The following is a 27,426-nucleotide window of genomic DNA, read 5'->3' on the forward strand; positions in this document are numbered from 1 at the left end:
CCAGACCATACTCCCTGGCCTGTTGCACAGAGCTCAGCCTCCTTACATGTTTCAAGTTTGGGCTTCAGAGCTCACCAGCCTCTTCCAGTAAAAGGGATGTTCCTCACCAGGTATGAAAAAACCAACAAACTAACTGCTGCTGTGAAGGAGAGGATGGGATTTGTGCAGAGGATGGGATTTGTAAATAGCCCCAAAACAGCCTGGCACACAATATAATGTTCTTCCCAATGTCCATTTCCACAAGTGGTTCTGGAGGTGGTCTCCAGTGGCCCCTCTGGTTGACCTCAGGGCTGCCAAGGAGGCTTGGTACTAGGTCCTGGGAACAGGTAGGTACTTGGGTGCTCAGATATGTGGGCAGGAGATAGTCCCTCTGATAAAGGGCCCCAGCGCCCTTGGTAGGATGACAGGCTGAGGGTGCAGAGGAAAGGGGACTCCTTCAAGAAGTGGGGGCACCCTGCCCGCCTGGCCAAACTCACACCTTAGTATAGGTGTGAGCAAGCAGTCACTGTGTGTCAACACCTCTGCAGGGCCTGGCCTAATGAAAGCAACAGGGGCAGCCAAATCCCAAATGGAGGACAAGAGGACATTAAGTATGGGGCTTCATGAAGGAGGCAACCTTAGAAGAAAGCACAGGAACTTCCTACAGAAGGGACTACAGTGTGTGTGGGGTTATTGACCAACAGAGCTTAGTGAACAAATGTCCAGGTGGTATCTCCCCAGTGCAGACAGCAGGCTCTCTCCCTGCTCACCGGGCTTGGTGGCAGTAGATGGCCCCAGTCCAGCCCAGAGCCCAGCCTCAGGACACTCAGGACCAGTGTCTAGTAGGCCTTAAGTCAAGACTGGGAGCCAACCAAATGGATGGAGATTGGAGGGACACAAAGGAGACCGACGGACAGACAGATAAACAGACACAGGAAACACACACTGTTTATTGACTGGCAGGTGCAGGAGAGGTAGCTGGCTCCAGTGTGGAAGCGGAGTTGGCAGGTCATGCCAGGGTGCTGTGGCATCTGGCAGCCAGGCCCATGTCCCTCACCCTAGGGGGGTGGCATAAGCTCACTACGATAGGAGCAGCCAAGGAGCCAGCTGAGGGAGGAGGTGACCACAGCCCCCCAGATCCTGGGCAAGAAGCGGCAGATGAACTTGGCACGGGGGCCTGGGACCAGGGGAACTAGGGTCTAGGCACCCTAAGGGGGGTGGGAGATCACGTCTGTGGGGTGGAGTAGAGGCTGTGGTGGTGGTCGCCTGGTCCCAGCACCTGGGAGAAGAGCAGAGGAGTGGTCCGTGTCTGGCTGCCCCCACACCAGCCCGGCTCACGCCCGATGGCGCCGTACCAGCTGCCAGAGCCTAGGCTGCCGGACATGCTGCGGGCAGAGAAACCAGGTCAGTCCTGGGGAGTGACAGGAACATGCTCACAGAGCAGGGCAGGGACCGCAGCTTCGATTCGGAGCCTGCTGGGAGGAGCTCTCAATCCCCACCTCAAGGACCAGGGCCTGAGCCTATAAACACTGCATCTTGGGCAGAGTAGAGGGGCATAGAAGAAGGCCTACCTTCAGACAGATAGACAGACAGCACCCTGCTTTAGGTCCCTGTGGCTCAGGTGGGGATCTTACCTGGTACTCTCCCCCCGACTGTGCTCCCAGGTGCAGCCCTCGTCCTCGCAGTGCCCTGCCCGGTCGAAGAAATAGGACCGCGAGCCAAAGACCTGACCATTGAGGATGCGGCTGGTGCTCTGTGGGACAGAGTGGCCGCCATCAGCTACCTGCTCAGCCCTCAGCCTAGCCCTGAAAGTCCCAGGGTCCACCCTGTCCCATTGGGCTAGAAGAGAAGGGTGGGGGCCCTCACCAGGTCCTGTGGGGGCCGGTGCACCCGGAAGAAGCCCACCAACAGGGTGGTGGGCAGCAGTTCCCAAACGAAAAGGATCAGGCCAAATACCAGGTAGCCCTTGTTCCCCAGGTCGTTCACCAGATCCGCCTGCGGGAAGGAAGGCAGAGGCTTGGACCAGACCTCAGTTGTGCCAACACGGCACCGGGACAGACCCAGGCTGGGGGGCCAGGAATCATGATTCGAAGGAGGCAGTCCATTTGCCGAATACCCACCTGGTCGGAGACGTTGTACCAGTCATAATCGAAGGCGTCCAGCCGGCTCCGGGGGGCCAAGGCCAGGGCTGCCAGGTTGTAGCAGGCCCGGCTGGCATAGAGCAGGACTATGGCGCCACCCATTGCAGCAGCCTGGCACACGCTGGTTCCCTGGCATAGATGACAACAGGAGACCCTCAGGGAAGGGGCCGTTTTCAGTCTCCACCTAAAGACAGCTGCCCAACAAACACAGCTTCCCAGAGCCACTTGGGCCTCAAGAGCCAGCGACCCTACCTTGGCCTCCAGGTAGATGCTAGTGGAGGGGGCCCGTCGGGCCACGAGGCAGAGGCAGGCAGCCAGAGACAGCGCACAGATGACGAAGAGGGAGTCGCTCACCAGGATGCGTACCAGGAGCAGGGCCCAGGGCTGCGTGCGGCGCCGGCGGGACAGCACTGCACACAGCACGTTCACCAGCAGAAACAGCAGCGAAGCCCCCACGAAGGCCCCTCGGACAGCCAGCCTGCAGCCACGGCACAGTCAGCCCAAGTCAGCCTGGGTGCTCACCACTCACCCAGCCTCCAAAAGAGCTGATCAGTACCCCAGATCTCCCAGCCTGGATACTGCTCCTCCACTTTTGACAGACGAGGAAACTGAGGCCCAAAGGAGATGACTGACGGCTGTGATACAGCAGAGAGAACACAACCCCAGACAGGGAGTCAGAAATTGGGGGGTCTGAGTTCCAGCTTTGCCTGGAACCAGCTGCTGTGACCTTGAATGTGTCCCTTCACCTCACCAGGCCTTGGTTTATCTCTCAAATGGGATGAAGGCAGATCTGACAGAATAGTTCTAAAGATTGAAGACGTTGCAGAGAGAACTCTTCATGAGCTCTGGACCATTTTACAATGACGAGGACCATAGCCCCCAGGGGGCCCAGGGGCGCAGTGGGGTTCTGTAACATCCTCCATCCTGGCTGACACTGGTCCCCTCTCCCCTTGCAGTATCACGACTGCTTCTATTATTGTTGCCTTTCTCATCTGCAACGCCTCTGCTGAGCCATCTGTGCCAGGTGCTTTAACTTCCCTGGGGGGACGGCCCAGGATCAGGTAGTAAGCGTTGTGTTCCACCATACCACCCTGAGCTAGGGACAGAACTGACGGCACCACACAATACGGAGGGCTTTCACCAACATTCCCTGGGCTGTCCTCAGTCCTTCCAAGGGGGAAAGGACGGATGCCAGGCTGCTCCCTGCCCCTGCCTTCGGGGAGCTCCCCCAAGAGTCCCAAGTACTTACAAGCCTCGACTCATCTCTGGCCGACGCTTCGCCTTGGCCTTAAACACCACCTGGGGGCAGAAACACCCACCATTGTAGCAGCTCTTGGGGATCCCCCCCAGGCACCCCCTCCACTCGTCACCCCAGTTACCTGCGCAAAGTAGAGATTCATAAGCGTCAGTGTGAAGAACTGCAGGCAGACGGGACAGCAGTACAGAAGCCAAAAGGGCAGGGGTCCCAGGCGGTTGGCCCTGGGGGTGTCTCGGAAGTAGAAGGAGAAGAGGGTGGTCCGCAGGGCAGCCCAGAGCAGACAGAGCGCCAGGAAAACGGTCTGGTAGCTGAGGCGCTTGTGCCCATAGAGAAGCACCAGCCAGAGCTGGGCATAGACGGAGAAGAAGAGCAGGGCATACAGGGTGGTGTAGGCCGCGGTCAGCCCCAGGGTCACGGCGGGCGGCAGCGCAGGCACCAGCCCGGCAGCAGGCACCAGGCCAGACAGGTTGCTCTCCATAGCAGGGAGGGAGGCCTGAATCCCGGAGAAGATGGAGATGGAGGGGCTGGCCGGGGGCCAGGGAAATAAATACGGCGGGGAGGGGACTGCAGGTGCTGGGACAGCGATGGGGACCTGGGGGTGGGGGGGGGTGTCGGTGAGAAGTTGTGGCTGGCCAGGCCTCTGCCCTCACCAGAGGGATCCTCGTCTTTGTGGGGTCCCGCCTCCTCGCTCAGGGGCGTGGGAGACAGCCTCGCCTCCCCAGGGCAAACGGGATCTCCTCCCGGGGCTGCCCCTGGACCAGGTTGGGGAAAGGATGCTGGAGGATGCAGCAGAGGGGTCTCTGGCCTTAGTGGGTGGCTTCGGCCTGGGGTCGGCTGGAGGGGGAGAGCCGGCTGATGCCCGTCCGCTCCGGGCAGCGGCCTCTGCAGGGGGGCGTCCCAACGCCCTGCTCTCCCCCTCCTCAAGCTAAGGGGGGTTCTTCCCCCCCCCAGTAATCCGAATGGAGGCGCCTCTGTCTCCTCGGGATTCTGAGCGCTTCGACCCACTCTCCCCTCCCCCGCGTCCTTTCTCTAGCCGCGGGGGACGGAAGGGAGTCGCCTCGTGGTCCTCAGACCCTCGTAGGGAGAGCCGGCTCCGGTGGCCGGGACCCGGGGCTCCGGCTCCCCGGTTCCCGCGGCTCCGCCCCCTCCTGCGCCTGCGCGGGAGCCCAGCGCTACGCCAATTGCGCAGGAGTCAGCCGGGACCCCGCAGCGCCGCAGCGCTCCCGGCGTGGGGTGGTTCGAGAATTGGCGCGCGCTGCGCCGCTAGCGGGCACCAGGGGTTACGGGAGGTGGCGGGCGAGCGAGACGCGTGGGCCGCGCCGACACGGGCTGCGACCCGGCGAGGCCATGGCCTGGACCACTGGTTCTTGCTGGTTTGGGGGGCCGCCACCTCCCACCCTTCTCCCCGTTAGCGGGATCGTGCCGCCCGATTGGGGGCGGCAACGACTTCCCCTCGCTTCGTCTGTGAAGGAAACTTCCGCCCATACCCAAGATGGCTTCCGGGCCCGCCCCGGGCCCGCCCCCCCTTAACCCGCCAGCCTCGGGGCACCGTAGGCGACTGGTCCCGCGCACTGACCCGTCGTGCCCCCTCACCTGGCCGGCCACCTGCCAGGCGCGAAGCCCCCGTGAGTCCTGTGGGTCACCCGTACAGGGCCCACTATGTCTTCTGCGCCTCAGCAGCCATCCTTGCCAAGGTGGGGACTCCCTGTCTTATCTCGACTGCTCCCGAGATGGCGCGGGGAGTGGCGCCCAGCCGCGGTTGGCGCGCTTTCCACGCTGGGGGAGGAAGGAGCAGGGTTTCCCGATCCGGATACCAGTCAGACAGGACCGTAACAACAGCCACAGTAATTGCATCCGGCTTTGCCAAGTGCTTGCACCCACAGTAATCACCACTCTGTTTACAAAGTTTGCACTAGTTCCTAAGGGAGGTGTCATTAGCCCCATTTTACAGCGATGGAAACTAAGCCCAGAGGAGCAGAAGGGCTTGTGAGAGAAGCAAGTCTCCAGGCTCCGAATGGGGGGATCCCTCCGCGGCTCCCCCACGCCCCAGGCATGAGCATGCGGGAGCCGAGCACCCGGAGTTCGAGTACGGACGCCGGAGGAGGGCGTCCGGGGAGCGCGGGCTGCGCGGCGGAGGCGGGACCGGCCCGCGCTGGCCCCGCCTCCCGGCCCGCCCTGATGACATTTCACGAGCTGATTGGCCCGCGTCGGTGACAGTTCCCGTTACCGAAGCAACTAGGGCAGGGCGCCCTCAGAACTAGCAGGCGGCGGCAGACTCGGCTCTGGGGCCTCAAGATCGGGCTTGGGGTGAGATCTGTGCGCCGTCACCCCAGGGCAGACGGCCTGGGACGGGGCCTGCACGAGGGTCGAGGGCTGCCCCACCGCACCAGTGCTCCGAGGGAGATTTAGGTCCCTGGTGCACTGGCTGGGTCCCTGGCAGACGGATGAGTCGGGGAGGCACGGTGGGGCTGGGGGCTAACGGGGCTGCCAAGGAGCCTGGGACGAGAGTGTTCTATCGTTCCCGATTTGCACCACTTGTGTGTGCCTTAACCTCCCACCCTCTTGTCCCCACAGCCCAGAGTATGTTCCAGATCCCAGAATTTGAGCAGAGTGACCAGGAAGACTCCAGCCCTGCACACAGGGGCCTGGGCCCCAGCACCGAAGAGGAACGAGTGTCCGTTCCCAGCAAGCGCTACCGCACGGCCCCAGGCCCCCCGGGAGATGCTGGTCACCCGCAGGGGCAGTCAGCAAGCCGTGGCCACCATGGAGGTAGGCACCCCCAATACCACCACCTACCCAGCCACATCCATGCTCACTGGCTGGCTTTGGTGAGCGTCTCCGAGCCTCCTTGACCTCTTTTGTAAACTGAGTAGTCAGGGGAAGGGACAAGAGGCCCACTGGGATTGTCAGAATGATGAACAGTAATGTGTGGAGAGCACTTTATCATGGGACTAGCACATAGGAGGTGTTCCCCCATAAAAAGTAGCTGATTCTGTCCAGGACAGAATCATTGAGGGGCAGTCAGAGAGCGAGAAAGGGGAAGTGATGTGTGTAAGGTTCCTCTGGTAGAAGGTAAGACTGGCAGGCTCCTTGATGCCTTGGCCAGGCTACGCCCTGCACAGGGAGATATGTTTTCCCTGGGACCAGGCCATCTTTAGGGGTGCCACGGGCAGGTGCTGCCACTTTTCAGCAGCCATGTTCGGGTATGTGGGGAAGTTACTAGAAAAATCTGCCCTCCAGCACTGGCTGTCAGCCGTGAGTCTCAGCTCAGATAGAAGAATGGAGAAACATTGGAGGACAGAGCCACTGCACAGACCTCAGCACCTGGGACAGTCACAGAGACCTTCCAAAAATTCCCCAAACCAGATCATGTCACCCCCTGAAGCCTACATAACTTCTGTTTTCTTGAAGAGCGAGAAGGCTCGGGCAGCCTCCTTCCCCACCCTCACACACACCCTGCATCTTCACAGTGAATTCCAGGGCTTTCTCAAGATGCTTTTTCTGCTCTCAGCTATTTCCCACACCCTACCTGGCTCTTCCTCCCGCTTTTCAAGCTCCCTCACCATACTCATTTCCACTCAGCACATACTCGATACACACCTGAGACAAGGCCCCAGTGGCCAGGCACTTGACAGCTAGCAGAAGGGCTGGTCGTTTGAGCCTGTGGAGGGCACCTGGAAAGGCAGACCTGCCCATCTGCTTCTGAAAAGGCATTGGAATCACCTGCGGGACGTTCAGCTCTGCCTGTCCTAAATGAACTTGTCTTACATCAGAATCAACCCCAAAGAAACGAAGGATGAGATGCCATGGACCTGCCCCTCTTTTGGACCCCCTCAGTGTTCTCTTCCTCCTTTTATTGACTGCCAAGTATTGTCCAGTTGCTGGAGGGGATATCAGTGACCAAAACTCAAAACCCTGCTGCAGTCAACTCCGTTCCATCTCGCAGCAACACTACAGGACAGGGATGAACAGTCAGTCAGGCTGTAGCCTTTCTCCTGTGGTGAAGAGCTGTTTCGCCTCAGGCTCAGGACCATCTGGGCTCCTTTATCATGTACCACAGGGACTTTTAAAGTTCCTGGCCCTTAAATTCTTAAGCTTAAATTTGGCTGGGACTGGGGAGGCAGGCCATAAACCAACAGGGGAATGAAGTGGTGCCTTACAAGGTGGTATGTGCCTCGGGGAGAGGCGTGTGTGGAAGGAGACAGAGAACCCTGAGAGCTGGCCCTGGGACTTTAAAGAGGTGGCTAGGTTCAGACTCTCTAAGGAGCAGCAAAGTTTGAGCAAATGCGTGATGGGGTCTTGAGTGATCTTGGGATCTTTGGGAAGAGAGTTCAAAGCAGAGGTGACGGGACGCGTGAAGACTTGTGAGGTCTATGAAGAGAGGAAAACAGTTGAAGGTGGGGTCCAAGTTAATGAGGGTGACAGGCAGCCTGGGCAGGGTCTTGGCCAGTGTAAGGACTGATCTTTCCTCCGAGTGGAAATTGGGAGCAGAGAGGACCTGGTCAAACCACCAAGTTGCCTTTTTGAGGCTGATCTGTAATAAGCAAAAGTAAGAATTGTGGTATCACAATAATTTAATCATTAGAAGAAAGTGTAGCTTGAGACAAGGAGGCTGTGAAAGTGGCAGGATAGATTGTAAAGGAGGTACTAGAAAGAGCCAGTCAAGGATGACGCCAAGGTACGTGGCCTATGCAACCAGAAAGATGCAGTTGCCCTTAATTGAGGTGGAGCATTGTGGGTAGAGGCCGATGGGGACCCAGTTCAGGCTATTTAAGTTTAGTGGTTCCACAGGGGAAAGGCCCAGGTGGCCTTTAAAATGGAGAAGGAACAGGTAGTGAGGTGGGCTTGAAGTCAAGAGAAATCCGGATCTGAGACGTCTGGAAAGCTGGCTCAGTGCGAACTTGAGGTGGCCAATGAAGGCCACAGCCTGAGCCACTTGACAGGGAGTCCAGTGTACCTGATTGCAGAGGACAGAGATAATGGAAAGAAAAGGACAGAGATGAAAAAGAACCCACCTGTGGTAGCTGTCCTCCTGCAAAGAGGAGAGAAGGTGGAGTAGCGACTGAAGGCTGGAGGAGGTCTGGGAGGGACAGTCAAGACAGACAGGGCTGGATTGTAAGATGAAGGAGAACATGGCAACTGTGCAGCCTGTATTGGGGTGGTCAAAGATTTCACTTTACTTGGATCCATAATCAATACCCATGGGTGTACCAGTCAGGCACTCAAATGACATACTGCATTGGCCCAACGCGATGAAGCAGACCTCTTTGAAATGCTAAAAACAAAGATGTCACATTGAGGACAAAGGTGCACCTGGTGTTCTCAGGCGTCCCAGATGCATGTGAAAGGTAGACTGTAAATTAGAAGGACCTAGATAGAGGGAATTGATAAGGAGAAGGCCTAGCGCTTGGGATTCTGTCTGAGTCCTTTCTACTTTCAGCACCTGGAAGTAGCTCAGGACCTGGTGGACTTAGTACATTTTTCATTCATTTCTACTGAACCAACTCTGTCTCTTGATGCAATTGTTGTTGTTATTAAGCATCATCCAGTCAGATATGACTCAGGGCAACCCTGTGAACAAGACCCGAGCCTCGCCCTGTCCTGCGTCTTCCTCATGATTTCTGATACCCTTGAGCCCATTGAGAGGGTCACGGTGTCATTCCATTTCATTGAAGGTCTTCATCCCTTTCACTGACCCTCCACCTTTTCAAGCACAATGTCCTTTTCCAGGGACCAGCCACTTCTACCAACATGCCCAAAATATGTGAGATGAAGCCTCACGATCCTTGCTTCCATGGAGCACTCTCTCCAAGATGTATTTGGTCTTTTTTTTTTAGAATAAACACATGTGCTAAAATGGGAGGGAGGAGATTATTTGCCTTTCCAAGCCTTGATCTTCCTCAGAGAGAATCCCAGCCGCTCTCCCTCTAGCACATAACCTTCTGCACAACCACACTGGCCTGGCTGGGAAGCGATACATGTAAGAAGCTTGCCCTGTGGAAACTGCTCCTCTAGAAGACTGCTGATTTTTGCATTCTTTTTCCTCTCATCATATTTTTTCTGAATTTTCTTTGATCGCTTTTTGTTTACAATCTCTTCCTCCTCAGAACTCAGCTTAGCCCCTTTCTTGTGCATAGTGGGACTCATACCCCTGGCGGTACAGTGTGCTGTCAGTGAGCACGATGCAGTTCTTCACGAGGATCTTGGTTCGGACCAGTTCATTATTGGAGGCGTAGTAGACAACATCAATTATCCTTGTTTTGGGAGGACAACATTCAGAGCCCCCCAAGAAGTTCCCCACATCCAGTCTTAGGGTACTTTTTGTTGCCTCCTCTCACACGAACTGTGTGTATACGGCGGGGGCCAATCTTAGTGTTGGCAGCCGGGCGTCCCAGCTCATACTTCTACTTCTTGTGGGAGGGCTTTCTCTTGCCCTTGGTCTTGTGGTGCTTGTGCCAGTTGTCCCAGGAGATGCCCATCGCACCACGCTGCCTGGAAAGAGACTGTATTTGGTCTTTTGACAGCGCATGAAATTTTCAGTTCCACTCCTCCTCCTGTCATCCTTATTTACTGTCCAACTTTCACATACAAAACAAGCAATTGAAAAGGTGCTTGGATCAGATGCACCTCAGTCTTTAAACTGGCATCCTTGCTCCTCAACGTCTTGGTGAGGTCCTTGACAAACAGATTTACCCAACGCACCACGTCTTCTGATTTCTTGACTGCTATTACCCCGGTCATTGATTGTAGATCCAAGTAAAATGAAGTCATTGATAGCATCAATCATTTCTCCATCTATCATGATGTTTCCTATTGATATATTGGTAAAGATTTCTGTTTTCTTAGTGTTGAGATGTAATCCATACTGAAGGCTACCTAGTCTTTGATCTTGTGCAGCAAATGTTATAGCCATTGGATATTGGAGCTGAAGGACCTTAGAAAAAGAGCTGGGTTTGAATCATTTCTTTGCCACTTATAAATACATTATATTACCACCTGTTATAAAGGATATGTTGTAAATCTTAACCCCTCTCCCGGACACTTGACTCTCCTCATGGGAAACCTATACTCAGACCGGGAAGCAGTCCTGAGAACAGAGCAAGGAAACACTTCATGGTTCAAAGTCAGGAAAGGAGTGTGTCAGGGATGTGTCCTGTCTCCATACCTTTTCAGTCTATATGCTGAACAGATTATCTGGGAGACTGGGCTTTATGAGAAGGAATGTGACATCAGGATTGGAGGAAGACTCATCAACAACTTACATTATGCAGATGACACAACCTTGCTTGCTGAGGCAGACCTGAAGTGTTTGCTGCAGAAGGTCAAAGACTGTAGTCTTCAATATAGATTGAAGCTCAACATCAGGAAGATAGAGATTCTTGCCACTGGGCCAATTGGCAGCACCACAAAAGATGGGGAAGAGATTGAGGTTGTTAACAATTATCGCTTGCTCGGCTCCACAGTCAACACTCTTGGCACCAGCAGTTAGGAAATCAAAAGATGAATTGTACCTGGAAAATCTGCTGTCAGAGACTTCTCCAGAGTACTGAGAAGCAGGGATGTGAGTCTAGAGACTAAGGTGGACCTGATTCAGGCCATGGTCTTTGCAATTACTTGCTATGTATCAGAGAGCTGGACAATGACTAAGGATGACAGGAGAAGAATGACTGTCTTTGAGCTGTGGTGCTGGAGAAGAGTATTGAACATACTATGGACTGCCAAGAAAACAAATAGGTCTGTCATGGAGAGGATAACACTCCAAGTTTCTTCTTGGAGGCTAGGATTTTGAAGCTCTTACATACTTGTGCCAGGAGGAACCAGTCCTTGGAGAAGGGCATCATGCTTGGAAGGGTGGAACACAGGAGAGGAAGACCACGGATATGATGGATGGATACAGTAACTGGGGTAATGGGGGTTGGTGTGTTGGAGTCAGTGAGACTGGCTCAGGACAGGGTAGGCTGCAGAGCTGTTGTACATAGGATCACTACATAACAGTTTTTGTAGTCCTATTTGGGGACAGTTTTCTTTATTATGTTAATAAGATCATATCCATTATTGGGTATGTTTTAAGACCATTTACTTTTGAGATGTAAAAAGAACAGATTAAAAAAACAGATTAGGCACAGAAGCAAAGGATCTTGACCGCAGTGACACTCAGCAGAGGTCCCTCCGGGGTCGGGTCCAGCCTGGGCAGTGGTGAGAGGAGTCTGGTGTCAGCCGTGCCTTCGCTCAGTGAATGGTGGGGTGCAGGGTATATATGTGAGCCTGTCGCCTGGCTCCGCACAGCAGTGGCCATTGTGACCTTAGTATAGCGTCACCGTGTCTTCTCCAGTTATGGAGGAGCCAGGTGGCACATCTTCTCAAGAATGGCAAAAAAAAAATGGCAGTTAGGAGAAAAAAAAAAAGAACGGCCGTTAGAAGGGAGCTCTGGTGGCCTAGTGGCAAGAAGCTGTACTGCAACCCCAGAGGTACATGGTTCAAATCCACCAGATGCTCTGCTGGAGAAGGAGGGAAAATCTCCTCCTGTACCAGTCAAATCCCATTTGATGTTACACACACACACACACAAATAATTAAAAAAAATTGGCAGTTAGGGAGGAGGCTTGGGTGTGTTTCAGAGCTCGGTTAAAGGCAATTCTGTCTTTTCTATCCCTGCATCAAGTCAAAGGGACCTTAGCCATTTCTGTTCCTTCACTCACCACACCTTTCTCTAAGTAAAGAAATTTCCTGATTGACTAATGTCTTAGAGTCAATGAGTCTCACAAAAGAATATGTATTTCTGGTTTTAAGTTCATGTTGTTGTTGTTGTTGTGTGCCATAGAGTCAGAACAGGCCCACAGCTGACCCTCTGGTGGGTTTTCAGAGGCAGTTAATCACACAGGAGGAGATTGCCCACCCTTCTCCCACGGAGCAGCTGGTTGTCACCTCGAACCGCGTGCCTTGGGGATTGCAGCACAGCTTCTTGCCACCAGAGCTCCCTTAACACGTTGCCTCACACTTTTAAATTGACGACCATGCTTAGACATACGTTTTTTTTCAATTGTTTATGACTGTCATATGAAATTGAGCGTACAAATGATGTTGCTTTTTTTGTTAATGAAAATGTGCAGGACGGCTATACCCGTCATTTGTGGCAGTGTGTTACATTCCTATTCTGAGTGTGTATGCCTGTGAAGGACTCTTGCAGCCTCGTGGGACGGAGTTGTGCTGTGAGCACAAAGGCACATCGTTCCACCCACAGGCTGCTCCAAGGGAGAAAGACGGGCAATCTGAGAACTGCTGGAGGGTCAACTAGTCAGACCCGACTCCGCAGTACAGAGCACAGTCCACCGAGGTTACACTCGGAAACCCTGCTGGCGTCGTCCATCGGGAGCCGCCAAAGGCTGCACCTCTCTAGGGGTTCGGTCCACAGGAGGAAAAGGGACTACCCCCTCCCACGCCACTTACACCTTTCAAAAACCTGACAGAGGGTCGGCTATGAGTCGGTTCCAACTCTAAGGCAATGATAACGCTGGGACCTATATGTAAGGAGCTCTGGTGGTGCTGTGGTTAGAGCATTCTGCTACTAAAAGGTCAGTCAGTGGTTTGGCCACTAACAGCCATTTATTCCTCTGGGGAAAGATGAGGGCGCCTTGGGAAAGCTGGCGTGAGCACCCCACCCCCAGAACTGGTGCTGGGTCGGGGGAGCCCGGCTGTCTCCGCACAGGCGTGCAGCCTTGGACGCACCCTGGGCAGCTCTGCTGGGGCCTGTGCAGGTCCTGCAGGTGACTGGGTAGCAGAAATACTCTCCATGGTTGTTTTCAGGTTGGGATTCCCCCCCACCCCTTGTGCATTTGTGTCTGAAGAAATAAGGGTGATCTCTACCACATGGGACTTAGATCTTCATGTTGTTGTTGTTAATGTTGTGTACCCTCTGGAAGGTTTTCAGAGGCAGTTAACTACACAGGAGGAGATTGCCTATCCCTCTCCCGTGGAGCAACTACCGGCCTCAAACTGTGAGCCTTTGAGATTGGAGTGCAGGTTCTTGACACTCGGCCACCAGAGCTCGCACATGTCAGGGAGGAGGAGCGCAGTGCAGGCAGCAGCTCTGGGCCAGATCGCCAGGTCCAGCCACAGCGCTGCCCTTCAGAATCTGACTGAGCCCAAACAAATTAACTCCCTCAGCCTCAGTTTCTCTTCTGTAAAATGGGACTAGAACTAGTCCTGCCTTATTGGTTATGGAGATCTGATAAATTAATACAGGAAACAGTTAGAACAGTGCCTAACACAGAGGAGCCGCTGTGTATGTGTTTACCATTCATATTAACTAAGATTGGTCACCGCTGATTCTGACATACCCACACGGGTCCCTACGCACCACAAGGTCTTTCATGGCTGCTTCTTAGAAGGAGGTCACCGGGGTTTTCTCCCATGGGTCTCTGGGTGAATTTGAACTGCCTGCCTGTTGGTTAACAGCCAAGCAGGTTAGCCATTTGCACCACCCAAGGCCCCAGCTGCTCTTACCGCTCAGATGGTGCTGGTGATAGTGGGCGTGGGGGTGGTGCGCCGAGCGGACCACCAGCTCCCAGACAGGATTGCGCCTTATTAAGCACCTCTTACTGAGACCCTGTTGCTGTCATTTGATTGTGACTCGTCATTGTAAGAGGCTGTACATCTGATGGAAGGAGATTGCCTGTCTTTCTTCCACAGAGTGGCTAGTGGATTTGAACTGTCGACTTCTCTAAGTTGGCAGTCCAACATGTACTACACTACACCACCAGGTCTCAAATTAAGCACCTATGTTATACCAAGAAGAGCTCTGGAGGCATAGTGGGTCACGTGCCGGCTGCTATCCAGAAGGTCAGCAGTTCGGAGCCACCAGCTACTCCATGGGAGCAAGATAGGCAGCCTCCTGTTCACAGCCTCAGAAACCCAGTGGAGCGTCAGAGTCGGAACCAGCTGAGCAGTGGGCGTCTACCCAAAGCACCAGGGACAGAGCCATGGATAACTACACCCCCAGCGTCAGACAGTCCAAGTGCAGGTTAGAGCCACCCCGAGGCCTGGAGACATCGTCTGTAGGCCTTGAAGAGCCAGTGGCCGTGAAGCGAAGGGCAGCGGCTGCCAGGTTTACCAGAGCAGTTGTCAAACCATGGTGATAGGCTGTGACATCTGGTTTTATACAGCTCATGAACATGAACATGAATTTCCCTTTTAAAATTTTTCATATATTTAAATGGGGAAATGATTCTGTGCAACACATGAAGAAGACTCAGATCTGTGGAGGTGTCTGTAAATTAAATTTCACTGGAACACAGTCACGTCCACCATGTTCACAGGGTCCAGGGCTGCACTCGGGATGGCCACAGAGCCGAGACCAGATGGCCCACAAAGCCAACCTATGTCCACATGTTCTCTGGCATCACTGGCTCCCTGCAAGGGGGAGGGGGGCATGTCTTCACAGGCCTGCAGGTGAAGGGCCTTCTGCACTGGCTTTAGCACTCAGGAGTGGAAGCCAGGCCAGGTTGGGTGGCCCCGCTGGGCAGTGGAGGGCCTGCCTCTTAAAGGGGCAGTGCAGGTCTGCACATAGGTGTGCATGCTTATTCATGTGTGAACATGTTTGTGCTGGAGATCAGTCATGAAACCGTCTGAGCTGGCACTGACTTAGGTGATGAAGGTAGAATCTGAGCCTCTCTCCCCCCACCCACGGCGCTGCTTCCTGACTCCCATTCTAGTCCTAGAAAAGCACATTTTCAATGGAGTGTGTGAGGGAGCTCACACGAGGGGGGCCGGGAGGGGTGTGCCCCTCCTCCCCACCTGCCACTTAAGCAGAAACCCAGAGTGTGAAGGGTGTAAAGCTGGAGGGTTCTGTGGCTGGGGCACTGCAGCTGCAAGTCCACCTACCCCCCACTGCTCAGGGCCAGGCTGTAGGGAGGGTGCTTCAGCTGCAGGCCTGGGCAGCTACCCAGAAAGGAGCCACACCCTTCCCTTCCCAGAAAAGGGAAAAGGCAGGAGAGGTTGCCCCATTTGAGGGGTGTGGGTTGAGAGATGATCCAGGATGGGCTGGCTCAGGGGGAGCCTGACCCTGCTCAGGGCCCCCACACCTCCTTTCTCAAGGCATGCACAGGAAATCTAGCCTTTTCCCAGTAAATAGGAAGACACTGTAAAATTCTGTTTACACAGTAGATGTCATAGCTTGGCATTCCTAGATCTGTAGGTTTAAGGAGAATCTTCCACCTAGAAAGCCCAGGGGACTCTTCCCCAGCCTGAGCCACAGAGGAGGTAGCCAAGATACCTAGCACACAGCCCCTACTGGTACTGGGGTGGGCAGAGCCGGAATGTTGAGCATACAGCCCCTAGAACTGAAATGCTGGACTTGGATCCCAGCTCTGCTACCTGTATGACCTTGGGCAAGTTACTTAGCCTCTCTATGTCTCCATATAAAATGAAAATCATGAGCGTAATCTCCAGTTGGCAGCACCATGACAGATGGAGAAGAAATTGAGATTGTTAACAATTTCAACTTGCTTGGCTCCACAAGCATCACTTGGAACCAGCAGTCAGAAAATCAAAAGACAAATTGCATTGGGAAAATCTGCTGTCAGAGACCTCTTCAAAGTGCTAAAGAGCAATGATGCTAGTCTAGCGACTAAGGTGTGCCTGATACGGGCCATGTTCTTCACAATTACTTGCTATGCGTCAGAAAGCTGGACAATAACTAAGCATGACAGAAGAAGAATCTATACCTTTGAGTTGTGATGCTGGAGAAGAGTATTGAACATATCATGGATTGCCAAGAGAACAAATAGGTCTATCTTGGAGAGGGTGAAACCAGGCTGTTCCTTGGAGGCAAGAATTTTGAAGCTCCGTCTCACATACTTTGGGCACATTACCAGGAGGAACCAGTGTGTTTTGTTTTGTTTTTTATTATTATTTTTTTTGTGCATGTACCGTCAAATCAGATCTGACTGGTACAGGAGGAAATTGTCCCTCCTTCTCCGGCAGAGCATCTGGTGGATTTGAACCGTGTACCTCTGGGATTGCAGTACAGCTTCTTGCCACTAGGCCACCAGAGCTCCCCGAGGAACCAGCGTTTGAAGAAGGGCATCATGCTTGGAATGGCTCAGGGACAGCACAGGAAGACCCTGAATGAGACTGATTGCGATAATGGGGTAGGTGTGTTGGAGTCAGTGAGATAATCTCAGGGCAGAGTTCAGAGCTATTGTACATAGGGTCACTATGAGTCCAGGCAACTTGATGGCACCTAACAACGACAGACCTCCCTGAGTGGTGAGGGCTGACTGATACATGCGAGCATGTCCCACGTGATGCACAGTGAGTCCACCTCTCCCCAGTTCCCGGGCAAGGGGCCAGCACCCACCTGCAAGCCCCTCACTGTGGGCCTTACGAGGAGGTCGGAGGCTTGGAGATGTGAAAGGCAAAGAACAGAGATCCCTCCTTGTCTCATTTGTTTGCCTAAGGATTCTGGAAGAGGGGACCTTGATGTCCCAAGGGGCTGGAGACACAGCAGAAACCTGGTCAGTGAGGGGCCCATCCGGTTACTGCCCCGCTCTGCTGCTGGGCTGAAGGGACTGCGCTCTGTAAACAGGCCTCTCCACTCAGCTCCTGCTCCCCTCCTCCAGCCCTGAGCTGCTCCCTCGCCCTTCACAGCCTGGAGGACCCCTCTGACCTCAGGTGGCCTTGACAACACCCTCAGCGGTCCTGGATGCAGCCTCCTTGTGGTCTTCTCGACTTTCTCAGTAACGGATCTGGAGTCAGACCTGTGGAGACCTGTGACCAAAGGACTCTGCTGAGGGTTCTTGGAGCGAGGTTAAATACCGCCATTCACCCCCACCCCCTTGCTCCAGATCTGGCCTAAGTCTTACAGCCTCTGAAAAGCTCGCCTGTGTGCGGCCCTGACTTGCTGTTCCTTAGCGCTGAGCTTGTTCCAGGGAGTGGTTCTGGGGCTTTGTGGGCCTGGATCTGGAGGTGTGGCTGGCAGGAATCGAGGTGATAACAGAGTACAGAGTACACAGATGGGACCCACCTCAACCCACAGTAGAGGCTCCTTGCCGCATAATGACCCACAATGCACTTCCACACTTTCTTATTTTTTACCTTTAGCACTGCCATTAAGACTGCCCCCACATGAAGGTCGGGGAACAGGAAGGATGGCTGGACAAAAGCTCCACTGGAACCACCAGATTTGGAATTCTCATGAGCTTCTAGGACCTTTCAGCCTTGGGACCTCACAGCTGTGGGGCCCTGGGCAATTTTTTAACCTGAGTCTCTGTTGCCTCATCGATAAAACAGCGTAACTTTAAAAACAGTTAGGAGGACAGGTGAGGCCCAGGCCCCGCACCCCGTGACGCTCCATAAATGTAGTGGTTGTTTGATGCCGCCAGTGTGTTCTGCCTCCGCGGAGTCCTGGGCCATCCGCAGTCACTGCCGCAGCACGGTGAGCACAGCTCATAGAGGGGCCTCTGCTTTCTCGCTGACCTGCTTCGCCACGCATGATGACCTTCTCCAGGTAATGTGTCCCTCCGGATAGTATGTCCAAAGGACGTGATGCAGTCCTCACCATCTACGGAGCAACATGGCTGGACTTCTGCCAAGACTGTGTGTAGGCTCTTCTTTGTCTTCAGTATTCTTTGTCAACACCATAGTTCAAAGGCATCAGTTCCTGAATCGCTGCTTCCAGGGGTGCTAACTGTGGATCACGTAAAACCCTCGTCAAAGTCAGTATTTTCTCTGTTTATCAGTCTGATTGTGAGGATATTTTATGTAGAGAGATAATCCATACTTGAAGTTGTGATCATCAGTAAGTGCTTTCTTTCTTTTTTATTTATTTTTATTGTTTTTTTGTGCATGTACCGTCAAATCAGATCTGACTGGTACAGGAGGAAATTGTCCCTCCTTCTCCAGCAGAGCATCTGGTGGATTCGAACCATGTTCCCACTAGGCCACCAGAGCTCCCCGCTTTCTTTTTTTTTAATTCATTCAGTGTTGTACATTTTCTTCCCTCCTCTTCCCCTGTTCAACTTTGCAATGCACCTCTTGTTCCTGATTTTCAAGTGTTTGTGGCAGGTGGTGTCATTTGTACATGTTGTTAATGAGTCTTCCTCCAGTTCTTTTGCCATATTCTTCTTAATGTAGTACAGATACTCACATTATCTGCTCAGTTTTAATTGTTTAGGCTGAGGAAGTGTGGTCAAAGGACGCAACCCATCACACGCCTGTTCTCATTTCAGACCACACAGGACCTGATCAGACTGCCTCTTGGTCTATGTAGAGATTCCACTTGGCGCAGAGTTAAGCATTCTGGAGTTCTGGTTCTTCATAACATTATCCATAACTTGCTATGTTCCAGATTAACACCTATACAGTGTCAATAAAACGCAGGCAAACACCTCTCTGGCATTCTGTACTCTCTGGGGAGTAAATTTCTGACTCTCTCTTGCTCTATGTCCTCTTATTAATCTGGCTTTAAATTCTGGCAGTTATTTTGGGTTTTTAAAAATTCCATAATGTAAAAAAAAAAAAAAATCCGTAATGTAATTCTGAATGTAAATTTACAAATCATACTGATTTTCAAACATAGATTTTTAAATTTTTTAACATTAATTACCACTGATTATTCTAATGCCTAATCAACGCCTTCTTTGTGTATTTGGCAATTCTCTGTTGATGTACTGCTCCAACCAGCAAAAACTCTTACTTGTGTATGACAGTAACATACTGTTTGATGATTTCCATCTTACCGGATCATCTTTAATTAGAATGGGAACAAACACTAACCTCTTCCAGCCAGTTGGCCAGGTAGCTGTCTTCCAGATTTCTTACTGTGGATGAATGAGTAAGCACATCCAGGACTGCATCTGTTTGTTGAAACATCTCAACTAGGATTCCCTCAATTCCTTAAACCTTACTTATTGCCAGTGTCTTTAGAGTATCTTGGACCTCTTTTTTTTTTTTACCTCTTTAATTCCATTAGTTCTTGATCAAATACCACCTTCTGACATGATTTCATGTTGACTGTTTCTTCTTAATTCAGTGTCTGTGTTTTCATCTTTTGATGCTTCTTGCATCACTGCCTATTTTGCTCATAAAAATCCTTCAGTATTTCAGTTTGAGGCTTGAATTTGTCCACATAAGAAACGGCCAAGTATTTTCCTAATTTTGCACATTTGATTATAATACTTTCCAGCTGCCTCTGAAATCCTCTGTTCAGCTCATCATTTCTTCCAATCATTTTAGTTACTCTGTAAGTTCAAGAGCAAGTGTCAGTCTTTTTTGACATCCACTTGGTCTTTTCTATCTTTTTAATGACCTTTTGCCTTCTTTCTGTATTATGTCATCTCACAATTTACCTGGTTATCTGTAACAGTGTTCAGATTAAAGCATGAAATCTTTCACTGAGATGGTCTCTACATTCAAGTTTTATATACACAAGCTGGGACAGGATATGGAAGAGGACATGGAATGAATGACTATCACTGCTGAAGCTGGATGCTGGTTGAAAGCAAAGGTCACCGGGAAAATGTTCATCTGTGTTTTATTGACTCTGCAAAGCCACTGGATGTGTGGATCTTAACAATCAGATTATTAACAGTTCCAACACGGACAAATTCCCACTTAATTGTGCTCGTGTGGAATTTGTACATAGACCCAGAGGGAATCATTTGAACAGAGTAAGAGAATACTGCATATATTTTTTTCTTTTTTCCTTTTTAGAACGTAATTAACTTTGTTATATAAAACCCACTATGTGGTAGCCACAGCTGGAGTTTGGGTCCTCTGCATGGAGACTCTGATGTGAGTCTTTACAAAGATGGTCAGTGAATACCTGGTAGGGAGGCTTGGTGAACACAGACTCTTCCCAGAGATCTGAGGTCAAGTAGCTGTAGGTCTTGGAGGTGGCATCAAAAAGGTGGCCTTGGCGAAGCTGCCCAGGGTGGCTGCGCAGCCCCTGGCTGAAGTGTAGCAGTCATCAACTCCAGCCTTCTGCAGCAGCTTCCTAGACACAGGGGCCGAGACGATTCCAGTGCCTCGGGGTGCAGGGATCAGACGCACCAACACAGAGCCACAGCAACCAGTCACCTTGCAGGGAAAGGTGTGAGGCTTGCCAATCTTGTTCCTCCAGTAGCCATGCCTCACAGGGACAGTGGAGAGCTTGGCCAGGAAAATGGCCCCATGGATGATAGACACTACCTCCTTGGAGCACTTGACGGCCAAGCCAACATGGCTATTATAGTCTCCAATGGCAAAAAAGGCCTTGAACCTGGTCCACTGGTCAGCTTCTACACAAGCATGATTTTCAAGACGGTCATCCCCAGGAAAAAGTCAGTGATCTCAGATGGGCAGTGAGAAGAGATACATGTCCTCCAAGGATTTGCTCTATATCTTTGAACAGACGGCCTAGCTTGGTGATAGGGAGCCACTTCTTGTCTTCGGCTTGGCCTCCTCAAGCTCCGCAGCCCCTCCCACAGCTGTGGCCTTGACCCCACAGACTGCTGCCAAAGCCGCTGTGGGCTCCCATCCCAGGGTCCCGGGGCCTCCCGCTGTACCGGTGTCATCACCCATTTGGTGTTTTCTTGGAGGAGTGATATAAGTCAGGAAGAGTATGTGATTGCATGTCTCACCAAGTTTAATCAATATGTACGCTGAGCAAATATTCTGAGAGCCAGACTGTGAGGAGAACAGAGCATCAGGATTGGAGGAAGATTTGCTAACAACTGACATACAATTGCCTGCTTGACAAAACCTGGTATGCAGACAAGGAAAGATTACTGAAGCACTTAGCAAATAGGATCTGACTAGAGCCTTCAGTATGGCTTATACCTTACCATGAAACAAAATTCTTCACAAGAAACAGTATCATGATAAATGAAGAAAATAACAAGTTGTTTTTATTTCACAAAGATTCCATATTACAAGGCTCCACAGTCATCACCATGGAGCAGGAGTCAAGAAATCAGACAACATGTTGCATTGGGCATTTCTGTTTCCAAACCTTTAAAAGTGCTAAAAGCAGCAAGAGTGTCAGTTTAAAGGCCAGGGTGCAACTGGCCCAAGGCACTGTATTTTCAGTCACCTAATATGTATATGCAAAACTAGACAGTGACTATGGAGGAAAGGAGGATTGATGCCTTTGAATTGTGGTGTTGGCAGGGAACACTGGATAGTCTCTGACTGCCAAAGAACAGACAAATCTGTCTTGGGAGTAGACACCTCCTGTCTTACCTTAGAAGTCAGGATGAAAAAAACTTCATCTCACGTATTTTGGGCATAGTATCAGGAAAGGCCAATCCTTGAAGAAAGACATCATGCTTGGTTACGTAGGTCAGGGAGCCCCTCAGCGAGATGGACGGCCAGGACTGAGGATGGCACCCGACCAGGCAGTGCCACCCTTCCGGACACTGGGTTGCTCAGTCTCAGCTGACTAGACAGCACCCAACAGCAAGGCTCGAGGTTGTACTTGGCTCTCATGGTCTTGTTAAAATTCTCTGCAGCTTTTCAACTTGAAGCTAATGGTCTATTCTGCAGTTGGCCTCCTGGTTGGTTCTGATTCTTTCTACAGTTTGATTCTTGTATACTCAATCCAGCAAGCTCCATCTCTGTAACTGTTGTCTGTAATGTTACAGGGCGGGGGGCAGGCATTTTCAGCGCACAAGTTACTGGTCTCGCAAAACTATCATGTGATCCTCAGTGTTGTTTCCATCACCGACTTTTCTTTCCCGTTTCCAACTCTCATTCCGTTTACCAGTAATTAACAATGCATCCTGACTGCATATATGAAAAATCTAGTTTCTTCCGTATAAATTACTTTTTGTAGTTTTGAAGAATAATGGTATTTACTGGTCTTCCTTATAGGCATGTGGTTTATCACTAATGGTGGTGTACTTCAGGACAGACCTAGACATGTTCATTTGGGTTTTTTTTTTAATTTGTGCGTGTGTGTGTGTGTATACCATCAAATGAGATCTGACTGGTACAGATTTTTCCTCCTCCTCAAGGAGAGTATCTGGTGGATTTGAACTGTGTGCCTCTGGGACTGCAGTGCAGCTTCTTGCCACTAGGCCACCAGAGTTCACAGACATGTTCGTTTTGACAGTGAATCCCCTTGTAAACCACAGGATCGTGTGATTGGCTGTGGCACTAACTGTCCCCTACAGCTCACTAACGCCTAGGGCCGGGAGCTCCGATGGTACAATCTGTAGAAGGCTGCCTTGCAGCCCAACTCCACCAGCCACTCCCCAGGAGAAAGACAGGCAGTCAGCCTGCTTGATTGACAGTGGTGGAAATCCACGAGAGGGTCAGCAGGGAGTCAGAGACAACACGAGTGAGCGAGCAGGTTCTTCCCATTTTGTATTGGCAGAGGGGGCTCTGGTGGCACAGAGCTGTGCTGCTGACCCAAAGGCCATGCCTCTCTGACAACCAGCTGCTTTGCTGGGGAAGTCATCTCATTCCATGCGATTCACTGCCTTGGAAACCCAGTGGAGGGTCAGCCATGAGTTGCTTCAAACTTCACAGTCTTGGACTTTCACTGTGAGGAGGTAGCTCTTTCACATTCGTATAGAAGCTGTTCAGCCCGAGGGGCTCAGCTCCTGGCACTATGCCAGACACCGGTCCACTGATAAATCATTTATAAGGTTTTCACTAGCTAATTTTGGGGGAATTTTTTTTTTAAGTCAATCACCAGATCCATCTTCAGTCTGTCTTAAAGCTCTACCAAAACCTGTCTTTGTGGGTGATCCTGCTTGTTTTTTTGAAATCCTGATATAGCTTCCAGCATCACAAAAGTCATCACAGCAGGACAAGCTGGCACATGAACAGCGGGCCCCATAAATAGAACCTAAGAGACGGTGTGAACACAGCACCAAGGCAGGCACCATGGAGGATGCAGGAGACATGCTGTCAGACACTTGTTCTCCAGGGGCCCACAATCCCGTAACTGTCAACAGTGCCGCACATAGGGTCCCTGCGGTCACGTGTAGCGCTGGATTCTAGCACTGCCTTCTGGAGCCAGAGGCCTTCCTGTCCAGGGGACTATGTTAAGTAGGATAGGATGACAGGGCTGATAACCCAGGGGTGTGTCAGGAGGACCCTTGAAGGACTACCACCACCCCCCCACACACACTGTCCTCAAGTCAACTCCAACTCACAACAACCCTTTATGGGGTTTCCTAGGTTGTAAATCTTTACAGAATAAGATGGCCCATCTTTCTTCAGCAGAGCAGCTGGTGGATTCAAACCACAGACCTTTTGGTTAGCAGTACCCCCACCAGAGCTCCTCTGCTCGCTCACTGTCAAGTTGGAATTGACTGAGAGCTGACCATTGAGCGGGATTTCAGAGGCTGTAAATCACAGAGGATGAGACTGCCCATCTTTCTCTTGAACACCTGGTGGATTGGCAACTCCTTACCCACGAGGCCACCTTCATGAAGGACTAGCTCTAGTAATTAATACAGGAAGGCCAATGAGTGAAGTTATCATTGATTTAATTTTACTTGAATCCACAATCAACACCCATGACGGCAGCAGTCAAGAAATAAAAAATGTTTTGCACTGGGAAAATATATTGCCAGGAACTTCTTTAAAAAGAGCAAAGATGCCAGTTTAAAAACCAACGTGTACCTGACTCAAGCCTCCATTGCTCATCTGCACCTGACAGCTAGACAGTGAATCCTCCTCCTCCTCAGAGCTGATCAGGTTTTCAGAGGCTGTAAACCGCGTGAGAGGAGACTGCTTGTCTTTCTCCTGCAGAGAGGCACCGCCTTTGAGTGCACAGCGCAACTCCCTACAGATCAGGCCACCAGAGAGACCCCAAGAAGCCCCCAAAAGAACTGATGCATTAGAACTGTGGTGTTTGCAGAGTATTCAATACACCACGGACTGCCAGAAGACTACAGAAATCTGTCCTGGAAGTGCAACCCGAGTGCTTCTTAGGAAATGCTGTCTCACATACTTTGGGCATGTTGTCAAGAGGTGCCAGTCTTTGGAAAAGACATAATAATTGGAAAAGCAAAGGGCTTGCCAAAGAGGAAGACTCTCAAGAAGACAGACTGCCATGGTGGGTGGCTTGAGCAGGATGATCATGCTGATGGCACAGGATAGGGCAGAGTTTCAATCTTTGTTCACAGGGTCACTATTAAGTTGTCGTTAGTTCAAGGGCATGCAACAGCATCCAAAAGGTCAGGGAGCTCAGATGTTGCAACAACTAAGTACTCTGGCTACTTAGAAAGGTAAAGAGAGTCACTAGCGAGTCTCTGAAAGGAGAAAGACCTAGGGTCTGCTCTTGTAAAGATGAGAGCTGGTGGGGTAGGTCTTCACCCTGTAAGGCTGACCCCACACACAGTGGGCTGGTGATGCCCCTTTAAACTAAGAGCTTAATTTATTCCTTGAGCTCAGTAAACTCGGGAGGACTAACGAGAGCTGGATTTTCCCGGACTGGCACATGAAGGCGCCGGGAGGCAGCATCCCTGCTGAGGGTCGTGGCAGAGCAAGGGGCCCAGAGGGGTAGAGCTTCACGTGGACCACACTCTGTGACCCTCTCTGCAGGTGCTGGGGAGACCCGAAGTCGCCACAGCTCATATCCCGCGGGATCCGAAGAGGATGAAGGGATAGGGGAGGAGCTCAGCCCCTTTCGGGGCCGCTCGCTCTCAGCGCCCCCCAACCTCTGGGCTGCACAGAGATATGGCCGCGAGCTCCGCAGGATGAGCGATGAATTCGAGGGCTCCTTCAAGGTGAGTCCTGGGCCCCGGGGTGCGGGGATCTGCCTTCCCTCTGTCTCAGGCCACCCTCCCGCCGGTCTGCAGCTGCTTGGTCCGCAGCATGCAGATCTCAGCGGCACCCATACCTGTCCTCGCCAGCACCTCCCTCCAGGGGGCTGCTGCGCCCCAGGCTTCACCCTCCCTCCAGATCTCCTGGAGTCCCCCAGGGCCGTCTGAGATCTGTGTTTCTGGCCAGCCCTGTCGAGTTCCCAGGCCCTCTGTCCCTGCCTGGAGGCCACGTCTTTAAGTCTTCAGTTTTGGTCCCATCTTCAGGTGGTCGCTCTCGGTTCTAGATGTCCGCGGGCCCAGCCCTGGCGGTAGCAGCGCCTTTTCCTAAGGGCCAGACTCCGATCTCCCCCGGGGCTCGTGCAGAGGTGGGATGTCTGAGCCTGAGTCCTGCCCCGATGGCCCAGCTCTCACCCTTACCTCCCCCCTCCAAAGGGCCTTCCTCGCCCGAAGAGCTTGGGCTCCGCCACGCAGATGCAGCAGAGCCCCAGCTGGACCCGCGTCATCCAGTCCTGGTGGGATCGGAACTGGGGGAGAGGTGGCTCCGGCCCCTCCCAATGACTGTCCGCTCCACGCGCCCGGAGCCCCACTGTCCTCGCCGCTGGCGGCCACTTTGATGCGGGCAGAAGTCGCCCGGAAGCCTTCGGCCAACAGAGGCTCGGGTCCGTTAGGAGTGAACTGAGCGGAGCCAGTGTCCGACTTCCTTCCGGTGCGCGCCCCCGCTGGCGGAAGTGCGGGTGGCTCCGCCCCCGGCACGCGCGGGCCCCACCACGCATGCGCGATCCCGGAGGCGGGCTTAACCCCGCCGGCGCCGAGGCGAGGGTCACTTTCCCCAGCCTGTGGTTCGCCACGCCCTGTGCAAATAAAGGCCGGTCTGTGCCGCTCGGTGTCCCGTCCTTCGCTGGGGCTTCGGGGCCGGGGTGGTGCTGGAGTGCCAGGAGGTGCCCCGCATACAGATGGGGAGCAGGCGGAGCACCCCACGCGGGGACAGTGGGCCGGAGGTGGGGCTGCCTGGCGTCAGTGACCTGCGGGTCCTTATCTCTAATATGGTAATTGGGAGTTGCAGCCTGGCTGGCCGCTGGAATTCTGCGCCCTGCAAACCATGCTCCGGTCCCCAAGGGAGGGTCATTTGTTCCTATCTGGGTCAGTCCTTGTGAGCAGCTACTGTGCGGCGGGCGTGCGGCCAGCGCCGCTCGGGGACCAGGGGCGCACGGGGGCGGGGAGCGGAAGGCGAGTCCGGGCTGAGGGTCTGTAGGGCGCGGAGGGGGCCTTTAGAACTTGAGACCAGAGCAACTCCACAAGGATTTATTGGCGCCCCTATCGATCGGCCCTGTGCTTTGTCCTGGATACACAGTGATGCCCAGGCAGGCCCTGCCCGTCAGGCATCCCAACATGGGGAAGGCAGCCCCCTCCACAAAGCAATCAGGGGGCTTTCAGGGAGTCAGAGCTAAAGCTTGAAGGCAGAGACAAGGGGAGCAGGCTTCTGAGTGTCCTGCCAAATGCATGTCCCATCTGGCCTGGCATTGGCTTGGGGATCAGGTAGTGTTTCTGCAAGTGGACTTGAGAAGAGTCTAAAAGGAGGCAGTTGGCTGCTGCGCGGCCTAGACACCACATGGAGGAACCAATTTGGGGGTCAAACAAGGCCGGATGGCTTAGGTGATGCCACTGACCCTTGAGGGAGGAGGGCCCAGGCCACAGCATCCCCAGCCCGGGGAAGGCCCGACTCTATTTCCCTGGCCTCCCTACCTCAACTGTTCGTCTGAGGCAACAGCAAAAACAAAGTAAAACAAACACTCAATTGGCAGCCAAGAAGTCCAGATAAGAGGCAGCCTTCCTCAGGAGGGAGGCCTTGGCCCCTGGTGATCCAGGAAGCTGGGGGAGGCCTTGAAGAAGGGTCAGCCCTGGCTGAACCCCACCCTTGCCGCAGGCTCCACTCCACGCTGTTCTTCCTCCTGGCTGGGTGAGGGCTGTCCACCACAGAGGAGCCACGCCTGCCCTGTGCCTCCAGGTCAGATGTCTTGATTTAGCTGGGACCTGGAACTTCATCTCTGGGCCTGTTTCCTCACCTGTAAGACAGGCAAACCATCTCCCTCACAGGGGTGAGGGGGAGCTGGCACTCCTAGCCCCCAGGAGATCACCTCAGACCCACTTCCCACCTAGGCTGAAAGCCAGGTCCCCTGGTGCTGCCCAGCTCCGCCCCCCGTGGATCAGGCCCCATGCAGAGAATCTGCCTTTCTAGACCCAGAGTGGCCCTGGCGGAAGATGCTGGGCACTTGGGTCATATCAGGCAACA

General features: G+C 52.8%; 2 protein-coding genes and 1 pseudogene across 5 annotated transcripts; 1 reads left to right on the forward strand and 2 right to left on the reverse strand.

Annotated features, from left to right (window-relative positions):
* Positions 1-918: 918 nt before the first annotated feature.
* On the reverse strand, positions 919-4,997 carry GPR137 (G protein-coupled receptor 137). Of its 4 annotated transcripts, none has more exons than XM_006901494.1 (7): positions 4,972-4,997; positions 3,500-3,871; positions 3,370-3,419; positions 2,373-2,598; positions 1,846-1,974; positions 1,614-1,732; positions 919-1,364 (listed from the first exon to the last, which is right to left on the reverse strand). In XM_006901494.1, exons 2-7 carry the CDS (start codon positions 3,854-3,856, stop codon positions 1,205-1,207), a joined length of 1,041 nt encoding a protein of 346 aa, XP_006901556.1. In that variant the 5' UTR covers positions 3,857-3,871; positions 4,972-4,997; the 3' UTR covers positions 919-1,204. The 4 variants fall into 4 exon arrangements, with proteins under 4 accessions (XP_006901556.1, XP_006901554.1, XP_006901555.1 ...); XM_006901492.1 differs by lacking the exon at positions 4,972-4,997 and adding an exon at positions 2,100-2,249 and having other exon boundaries at positions 919-1,258; positions 3,500-3,951; XM_006901493.1 differs by lacking the exon at positions 4,972-4,997 and adding an exon at positions 2,100-2,249 and having other exon boundaries at positions 3,500-3,943.
* Positions 4,998-5,960: 963 nt separating this feature from the next.
* On the forward strand, positions 5,961-25,694 carry BAD (BCL2-associated agonist of cell death). The gene is made up of 3 exons (XM_006901496.1): positions 5,961-6,147; positions 24,916-25,100; positions 25,569-25,694. The coding sequence occupies exons 1-3, from the start codon at positions 5,961-5,963 to the stop codon at positions 25,692-25,694; spliced, it is 498 nt and encodes a 165-aa protein (XP_006901558.1).
* On the reverse strand, positions 20,119-20,937 carry LOC102862534 (annotated as a pseudogene).
* Positions 25,695-27,426: the final 1,732 nt, after the last annotated feature.

Source organism: Elephantulus edwardii, unplaced genomic scaffold (genome assembly GCF_000299155.1).
Source record: "Elephantulus edwardii isolate Elephantulus edwardi_28Jun2011 unplaced genomic scaffold, EleEdw1.0 scaffold00328, whole genome shotgun sequence".
NCBI lineage: Eukaryota > Metazoa > Chordata > Mammalia > Macroscelidea > Macroscelididae > Elephantulus > Elephantulus edwardii.

What these genes read in the sequence shown, in the direction of transcription:
- GPR137 (XM_006901492.1), bottom strand. Translation starts at nt 3,856, where the DNA reads ATGGAGAGCAACCTGTCTGGCCTGGTGCCTGCTGCCGGGCTGGTGCCT. An exon ending in CCAGAGATGAGTCGAGGCTT is followed by an intron (nt 2,599 to 3,369) that starts GTAAGTACTTGG and finishes CCGTGGCTGCAG; the next exon opens with GCTGGCTGTCCGAGGGGCCT. An exon ending in GCATCTACCTGGAGGCCAAG is followed by an intron (nt 2,250 to 2,372) that starts GTAGGGTCGCTG and finishes CATCTATGCCAG; the next exon opens with GGAACCAGCGTGTGCCAGGC.
- BAD (XM_006901496.1), top strand. Translation starts at nt 5,961, where the DNA reads ATGTTCCAGATCCCAGAATTTGAGCAGAGTGACCAGGAAGACTCCAGC. An exon ending in AAGCCGTGGCCACCATGGAG is followed by an intron (nt 6,148 to 24,915) that starts GTAGGCACCCCC and finishes CCCTCTCTGCAG; the next exon opens with GTGCTGGGGAGACCCGAAGT. An exon ending in AATTCGAGGGCTCCTTCAAG is followed by an intron (nt 25,101 to 25,568) that starts GTGAGTCCTGGG and finishes CCCCCTCCAAAG; the next exon opens with GGCCTTCCTCGCCCGAAGAG.